At 38.3% G+C, this 9,534-nt stretch overlaps 1 protein-coding gene across 7 annotated transcripts in view; it reads right to left on the bottom strand.

Annotated features, from left to right (window-relative positions):
• Positions 1-3,955: 3,955 nt before the first annotated feature.
• The window catches only part of LOC18426130 (myb family transcription factor PHL7), a 44,359-nt gene continuing 38,780 nt past the window's right edge, over positions 3,956-9,534 (bottom strand). For all 7 annotated transcript variants that reach the window (XM_088858783.1, XM_020662325.2, XM_088858766.1 and 4 more), the window contains exons 6-7: positions 6,587-6,656; positions 3,956-4,583 (exon numbers count right to left, since the gene is read on the bottom strand). In XM_088858783.1, the coding sequence (XP_088714909.1) occupies positions 4,122-4,583; positions 6,587-6,656 (532 nt within the window). In that variant the 3' untranslated portion in view covers positions 3,956-4,121. The remainder of the gene's footprint in view (positions 4,584-6,586; positions 6,657-9,534) is intronic.

Below are 9,534 nucleotides of genomic sequence, written 5' to 3'. Positions count from 1 at the left end.
GAGATGTATATCTCAACTTGAATATGCTAGGATAATTGGTAGTTTAATGTATACAATGACTAGCACAAGGCAATGTCATGTAGTGGGTAAACATAGTAGATATACAAGTTGTTCAAGTAAAGAGCATTGAGATGTTATATCTCGAGTATCAAGATACTTGAAAGGAATATCAATTATGGCATAAAATATGAGGGTTATCCCAAAGTGTTGGAAGGGTATAGCGATACTAATTGGAATAAAGAAATCCAAGATTCACTATCAACATCCAGGTTGATATTTACATTAGCGAGTGATGTGATATCATGGGGATCAAATAAACAAACATGTATTTCACACTCTACTATGGGTATGAAATTATTGTTAGACTCTGTTGGCAAAGATGATGAATGGCTAAATAATTTGTTATATGACATTCTCATATAGCCAAAACTAATATCTGCAATAACAATATATTGTGATAATCAAACTACTATTACAAGAGCTTATATAATAAAAAATCTATGCATATTATGAGAAGGCATAACTCCATTAAAATGTTAATTGGGGATGGAGTGATTAGTATAAAATATGTAAGATCAAAAAAAAATTTGGCTGATCTTTTGACTGAAGGCCTTACAAGCGATGACATTAGTAAGATGTCTAGATGAATGGGGCTATAGTCCATTGAGTAGTGTCCATTGAGTAGTCATCTACAGTGGGAGCCCAACTTAGTCTTTTATAACCTCAAATTTTAAGTTTAATGTGGTAAAAACGAACAGTATATATTGTTCGTTTGGTCACTAGATGACAAAATATAATAGCACACATTCTAAAGAAATCTATACGATAGATATGTCTAGTGATGACCTTTATGTTAGTAGGATAAGCTATGCTCTTAATGTTTCTATGGACTATATTTATACATCGGAGTATTTTATATACAAGGGACACCCTAATATAAGTGTGGAAGTGAGGCCGCTTCATATGAGATTGACTCGTCTCTATAACACTTATGAAATCAGGATATAAGCACAAGGCCCAAAACGTATTGGCAGCTAAAGAGACACCAGAGTCTAATATTGTTTGTGAGTTAATACTATCGATCTGTTAGATAAGCAACTTGGTTTAAAGCTATACGCTACTACAATACTTGATGGACTTTTTGGTGTACACTCTAAGTGAAAGTTCAAATTGAAAGACATTTTCATGGTAAGCAAATAATATGTTTCCTATGTTTTGTTTTATTATTTTGAAATAATGGAGGAAATTGTTAGTATCTTTTATTTGAAAAATCTTAAGTATATTTCAAAACAACAACTTTGATTTCATTGTTATTTCCTAAATTGCTTTTGTAGTGAGAGAAAGATGTGGTTTTGAGTCCCACATTGAAGAGAAAAGAGTTTTTTGTAGCTGTTGGGTGGTGCATGTAACCACCAATACACTAAGGAGCAAGTGCATGTAACTTGTAGTTGTTGGGTGGTGCATGTTACCACGACAACACTAAATGGGCAGCTTCTTGGTGCTCTATAATAAAGGCCCTATAACCTATAGGAGCTGGATGCTTAAAACAATTTTAAGCCTCTCAGCATCACACCATTCTATGCAATTCCAACAAGCAAACTAGTGGGCTAAACTCTCTCTCTATTCAATTTTATCTCTTTCTCTTTCTAAACTATCAAGACTCTGGTGTCTCATGTGTGGGTTCCAAACTCGAGTACATAGAGCTTAGGAACATTGCAAAATATCTCTTTGTTTTCTTGTGTATCCCAATGACAAATTGCCCTTATTATACACATCAAATACTCTATTCAAGAGGGCAAATATCGTCTTGAGATAGTGCTCCTACGTGCCCGAAAACAAAAAGAGTTCGAGATCTAATTTTTTCAAATCGTACAATTTCTGCTCCTATTTCACCCAACCAAATTCCAACATAAAGGTGATAGTAACCTCCTTGAACCACTCTTATTGTATATTTTATCAATGAAAAAGACCAGGAATCACCACATTTACACTCATAAAGGAGACTAGTGAAATCAACCATTAAGAGCTCACTGGTCTCAATTGGAAATCGACTAAGTCATATCAAATAATAACCATTGCAATTCTGGAGGGAGAAGCTAAGAAATAAGGCTAGTCACCTGATTTTCAACAACAAAAAAAAGAAAAAAACTTGTACTCCAAGACTTGGCCGATTTTGTATTCGACTTGGGCTCGTGACCTTGATTAGTACGAGCCCAGTTCCGACTTTTCAAACACCAGGGCAAAAGAATTGTCCATTCTTCTATTTTGGCCAATCTTTTGCTTGTGTGATATTCCTTTTCATTAGAAAACACTAGGTTGTAAATGGGTTGCCTCAGATCAAGTCGACTTCAAACGAGACCAAACCCAACTAGGTCTAAGCTAGACCTGACTCCTCTGGGTCCAAGTCAATTGAACCTGGACAGTTCCGGATCCAGATATGAAAACATATGATTGGGAGATCAAATAATTAAAAATGTATAAATCGTTCAATAGCTGAAAAGTTGTGTATTTTGACAAATATTCCTTCACCAAATAAATATATTCTATATATAGGAGTGGGTTGGGTCTTATTGACTCCAACCCAAACCTAACCGAATGCCATATGTTTCAGGCTGGACCTGGCCCGAGACAGGTTGGGTTCAAATAAACCTACATCCAATACCTGGGTCCAAACCTAGACCATGTCGGGTCAACCTAACGCATGTCCCACTCAAAATGAAACACTCGCTCTCCCTTGGCTGTTGATCTGAGTCTTCCATGATTATATATGGAGTTTCAAGTTATTTCTCACCTTCAAGAGTCGTGGGCTTTACGGTCCTTTCAAAATAATAAGGACTGATTGTGAATTTCAGAACAAGTAAGGGATCAATTCTATAAGACAAGGCTGAGGAAGTTTTAGTCCATCTTAATCAGGTGTGCATCGTGAATTTTAGATGCTAGTTTTGGGTAATTTGGATTAGTTGCAGACAGAGGTAAATAAATAAGTAAATAAATAAACGCAAATTTCAATCAGAATTGGCTGATCCAGGTCGGGTTAGGTAATTTAACCAACAATGCTATCTTCTACCAACTAGAAGGCTTTTATAGTTTTATAGACAACATATGGACCAAAATATATATGAATGGACTCGGGAAAGAATGGGCATTCGAACTTCCCAAATATTTCACTGATATAATTGATCTTCCTCTGCAGCCTAAGATCAAGCTGATTTGGAGAGCTTTCATACTATGGGAAATATGAAAAGTGGAGAGTATGAGGGATTTTGAAGGAGATTGTTTTGGTAGAAAGGCTCAAAGGCAAGATTTTTGGAGTTGATAGTTAATTGAGAATGCTGGGATGCCTTAAGAAATGATGTGCTAAGCAATATTGAAGCTGCAAATATGGAAACTCAAAAGAGAAGAATAGGTCTTTAGAGGCCAACTCTACAAGGTACCGTCGAACATTTTGATGGTAGTTCCATTGGTAACTCTGGTCCTCCGGATATTGAAGGACCAAAACTATATTGGTCATACACGGCTCACATTCTGAGAACCTGTGGCTCTCGCTACAGCAAATGGGGCAGAAATGGAAGCTGTCCTCTTTCAGGATTGAAGATTATGAAGGCTGAACAGCGAAACATTAATAATTGCCAAAGATAACTTTTCAAACACTGCTTAATTAAATAGTGCAATGAACGAACAAAGGATCCCTGAGGTTGAATGGCACAGTCAAAGGTACTGCTCCGATCATGAATATGTGCCACAGGTGTTTTGAGTAGCATGAAAACAAACACCATGATTTATCTTGCCCCTCTTGATTCCACTTTGTCCCAAAACAAAACAATGTGCATTGAGGAAAACCAGTTTCTTAATTTCCATTCAAACAAACCTGTTAGTGTTTCCATTTGAGATGTAAACCTATTAGTTTCAATTCCTAGAAGAGAGAGAGAGAGAGAGAGAGAGAGAGAGAGAGATCTTTACATGTAAATCTATCTATGTCTATCTATGGATCCAAATAGATATATACAGAAGGCATTTTTACAGTGCTGATCTCTATAATAATATACAACCCAACTCTGCCACTGCCACCAAACCTGATGTACAGTGCCAGATTCGCCTGGAATCTCTCTCTCTCTCTCTGCTTAGCCCAGATTCCCCTGCCTCTGATTCACAGTCCCTCCACCAAGCTTCAACCCCACACTCTTCAAATCCTCAACCCCTTCCAACCCAAAACCTAGCCCTAATGGTCCTCCCTCCTCCCAATGCCTCACAAAATCCCCATCTTCTTGCCCCAAATTCTGCTTGCTATTAGTATTATTATGTTCTTGTGGAGGCTCTTCTTCATCACCGGCCATTAAACCACCATGTGTGGTCTTATTCGTATTGTTATTGTTATCCCAAAGCTCAACCCCAACCTTCTGTTTCTTGAAGGGAGACCCTTCACAAATGGGTGGGGTTGAGGTGCTGGTCACAAAAGCATGCGGTGCAAACTCATCTGAAGCTTCATTAGCACTAAAGGTTCCACCAAGCTTTTGCTGCTCTTCGATGATCTTTTGGAGATACTTGCCCTGAGCTTCAATCCTTAACTGTAGTTGCCTCTGCACCTGGAGAGAGGGAAAGAGAGCGGGGGAGAGAGAGAGAGAGTGCCCATTACAAACTATAGCATTTATCAACATGTCACATATAAAGTATGCCAAAAGAAACATATGGTACAGGTGTGTGTGTGTGTGTGTGAGAGAGAGAGAGAGAGAGAGAGGGAGATCTACATGGATCTGAGTTGCCTAGGTCTAATCTAGGGTCCCTAGAATGGGTTAACTGGTATAAATCACCCACTTTGAGCCCCTGCTAAATCAGATTCAGAGATAAACCTGTTTATACGGAAACAAGAAACTACTCAAGGCGTTTGTGATTGAATAAGCGGCTTGTTATCATGAAATATCGAGGATAAAGCATAAGACATAGGAAGTAGCTAATTTTAATTACACCCTATGACTACAATGACAGCTTGCAGTTGATGTTTTTCACAAACAAAGAAAGGCCAAACTTATGATGTTTCCCTTAAATCTTTGCGAAATCCTTGAACACCATCACTAAATCTAAACTTGGATTGTCCCACTCGAGCTCACTCAGACACAGCAGGTTACCAAGTTCAGACCCAAACCCCTTGGAACCGGCCAAGTATGGCTGGTTCCCAGTCTTTTACTAGTATTATTTCAGGACTTGACCAAGCCTCTGACCGACCTGGCTGAGTTTGTCAGACATCACTGGGCTAGGACCCTGGCGAATCCCCACCCAGGTACTTGTTTTAAACCACTGAGCACAAAGTCCTTTTCCCCATCGCGAGCTAGCACGGATGGGAGTCGAGTCTGAAACTCCTTGACCATGTCCACAAGGTTGTCTATCAGACATTACTCGAGCTTGGATCCTGGCGAATCCCCAGCTGGATCCTTGTTTTAAACCACTGAACACCATAAATTACTTTTCCCCATCCAAGTCTCCAAGTCCTTGACCATGTACACTCTGCTGAGTCTGTCAGACTGGGCTCGAGCTCGAGACCCTGGCAAATCCCAACGCAAGTCCTCGTTTTAACCCATTGACCACCATAAAGTTTTTATTGTCCCAAACTCTAGATAGCTAAGGGTGGGGGTTAAGACGCCAATTCCTTGACCATGGGGGTTCTAGGCAGAGGTCATGTCAAGGTGGAGGGTGCCGAAACTTGACATCTAGAGTTCCATTCCAAAGTTAACATTAAATTTTTTTTAAAAAATTGCTTTCCAAATTACTTTTCCCAACTATTTGCTTTCCAAATTGCTTTTTCCAACTATTTGCAGTCGGCTACACGAATCCTACTCTATCAAGGGCCATACCATCAAGAAGACCATAAGTCCCCATATCTTTTCTCACTACTTCCCAAGTTCCAACCACGTCCTTTTGGGCCTATCTCTTGCCCTATTGGATCCTCCCACTTAACCAACTTACACCACAAAAGAGGTGTAATATTGGGTCTATAACGCACATGGCCAGCCCACCCAAATCTACTTTCTCTCATCTTATTGCCTATTAAAGTCACACCCAAGTTTCCCCGAATGTGTTCATTTCGAGTTCTATTCTTCCTATCTTGCCACTCATCTATCTCAACATCTAGCTCCCATGTCTATTTCACATGAGAAACAAAATAATTCCTGATCCAAGGAACATTTAAAGAGCTACAGAACCCACTCCGACAATCTACCTGATATAACACCAGACTAGTAACCATACACAAGCACGCCTTAGCAAATGAAAAAAAACTCGATCATGTTCCAACACTAAAAATTCATCAATAACTGACAATAAAGGAGATGCTTCCTTAACAGATCATCAACCTACGCTGAACTTGCTCCCCGTTATATTCTCTAAGACACCATAAAGTAAAATGAAGCAAACAACTATGATATTTAATTTCAATACTAACACTTCATCATACTAAACTCATCCTTTAAAGAAACATACTTCATCATACTTGAGCACATCTTCTGAAGAAACATCAAACATTTTAATTCATGCACTTAGAAAGTTCAGATAATCATGAAATGGAATCAAAAGTAATAATTTAGTTGCAACAAACCTCCAACTGTTCGTGAAGTCGTTTCTGCACCTCCATCTGCATCCTGAGTGCTTCACTAATTTGGGCACCACTGAAGAAAAAAGAAATATATCAACCATATGAAGAGATACAAAAAGCAATATATATATATATATATATATATATATATGGGTTTTGTTAGGCTACACCACTTGGTGGTATATACCCTTAAAGTCCTCAACATTTTTTGACACTTAGATACCCTTATCCTATAGTGTAGTAACTTTTGGTCTAGGGGAATTTTAAGTAATTAGTCAAGGGTAAAGTAAAAATTCCTAATAGAAACAAAAGCATTTATTAACAATAATAGTCCACAATGACATCACCGACATGGTGTGTGACATCAACCACAAGATGCATTAATTATTTTTTAACTACTAATAGAATGACACTATTTTCTTATAGAAATATCCATTATACCCTTCTAAATGACCCAAATGCCCCTACTTGAAAAGTTTTGTATTACAATTCAAGGGTATTTAGGAGTCCAAAAATGTTGAAGACTTTAAGGGTATACACCACCAAGTGGTGTAGCCTAACAAAACCCTATATATATATATATATATATATATATATATATATATATATATACACACACACACATTGAGACCATTTACCTTGGGTACCAGGTGGTCACAATTAATCTTGACCATTGGATGAGAAATTGGGTGGCTGCATTTCATTGACCAGGCTAAAAGTTCAAAAGAATGTTTCTCGAACTTTGTGACACAAACTATCAGATTTCACATCATATGATTACAAATAATTGTGACCACCTTGTATTAGAGGTAAATAGTCTCATTGTATACAATTCCATGTGTATATAATGTGCAGAGAGATTTTCCTCAAACAATCGAGTGAAACAATAGGTAGATGATCTAAAAACCATCAGACAAGGCTTTGCTTCAAGGTCCTCAAATATCACCATATCACCATTTAAATTAATCATTGATCCCCAAAAAAAATAAGGATTTCTTGGAAATTCAACAAATAATTCTAAAAACCAGGAATAAAAACTGCTATCCTTTCATGAAAACAACAAAAGAACATGACTTGGCATAAAGTCTTTAAACCAGATTACAGTTAAATTAAGTTTGAAGTATTGGATCAATCTGACTAATTTGGAATACAGTAAAATCCCCAGCTTTGAACCTAGAAAGAGCCATGAATCCCGATTAACCATTACCCCAAATCTCATCCACCACATGACATACCTCAGTAGTCGAGGAAGAACCAATAAACCAGCACTGTAGGCCCTTTTATTGAGGACTTGCCCACAGGCTCCCCAACCCGAACTATATTCCAGGCAATAACTAGAGTCCAAGCACGACACAATATAGGCATAACCAAAGCCGAACTTCCCATCAACATCAAGTTAACCATAAAACCCCAAACCAACCCATCCAAATATCTAAACTCATAATCACATGGAACCAGCCCCTTCTATTTCTCTTTACAAAACAACTAAGGATGGGACCAGAACCAGGATACCTAAAATGGATTTCACAGCTTCCTGAAAGGTGGGGTTATCACCTTTATAGTAGATTGCTCCATCTTTTGGGAAACATGAAACACTCGTTAGATCAGCCACGGTGAGAGATTCACACCCCAACAATCAGACCTTGGAGGTATCGATGACTGGACAGCTAAAGCATGGCATTCTCCAACACAAATTTCTTGCATGCTCCTAGAAAATGGAGACATCCAGTTCTCAATGGCCTTGGAAGCCTTTGCAAATCACATAATACAATTTGGGGCTCGAAGATCTAAAGAGGCAATCCTTGGGCTATACAGATGAAATTTAGATTGGTGTAGCTCTTTAAGAACTCCTCCATGACTGGAACATGGATGTTTTTATTGAGACTGGAAATGCAAGTGGCCAATTATTGGCAGTAGATTGTGAATCAGTCGTCAGAGATTAATTCAGAGTAAACTTAATGAAAATCCAACTTGTAGACCAAACATCAGGTCTAAAATCGCTGATGTTGCTCATAGATGGTCATATTTACTTCATAGTTATTACAGTAGAGAGAGATGAAACACGCACTGCATAGATGCTTTTCATCAATGGTCCAAATTTGATCAAATGGAATCTTCTGCATATACTCTCTCCAAAACACTACATAAACCCGTAACCGTAATTAATCTAACACAAAAAAATGAAAAAAGAAAAGAAAAGAAAACCGAACCCAAGCTTGTTTCATGCCATCCTTAGAGAGAGACTTAGAGACAGAAAGGGAGGCACACCCATCTTCTTCCTTAGGAACCTGGTGTGAGAATCTAATGGAGGTCCCATGGAAGACATGGTCTACAATACTCCACAACCATCAACCATCAACAAGAGGAGGTTACCGACCATTTTCATCCACCATTCTTTTGTTGATCCTTGCTGCAAAGCAGTGAAGTAATCGGGTTCCCTTGGCTCATAGTGTCCCGTGGTTCATTCCATTTGACTACTAGAATTCATCTCTTGCATGTCTAGTTCAATTGCCTACAACTTGGTGTGGTTTGCAAGGGTATTTTCCACACAAGGGTATTTTCCACCATTTTCTTGCTGAATTTTTCTGAGATTTTTATAAGTTAAATCAGCAAGGTTTCGAGTTTCTAGTAAGCTTAAATAATATTCTTCAGAAGTCCTCTCTATGACAAGTTTATATCTCCCACTCACATGATCATCTCTGACATAAGTGTTACTCATATCATGCTCTTAGTCTCCCACATCCTCTCTCATATGTTTTTGAATCAGTCCCTCATTGGGTAATCTTGATTATCTTGAGGACCATTCGGGTAGTAAGATTCCTAGCTAATTGCCTCCCAAATTTGAGATCAATTTGGACCATAGATCGAGAGTAAACATCTTATGGAGTGTAACTAAGTCTTAGCTGTAAACCGGGCACCACATGCTTACTATTTTGGCTTCCCATGATCTA

This window comes from Amborella trichopoda, chromosome 1 (genome assembly GCF_054954075.1).
Source record: "Amborella trichopoda isolate Santa Cruz 75 chromosome 1, AtrichopodaSantaCruz75HAP2 v2.0, whole genome shotgun sequence".
NCBI lineage: Eukaryota > Viridiplantae > Streptophyta > Magnoliopsida > Amborellales > Amborellaceae > Amborella > Amborella trichopoda.
This window is presented reverse-complemented; position numbering and strand designations above follow the sequence as displayed.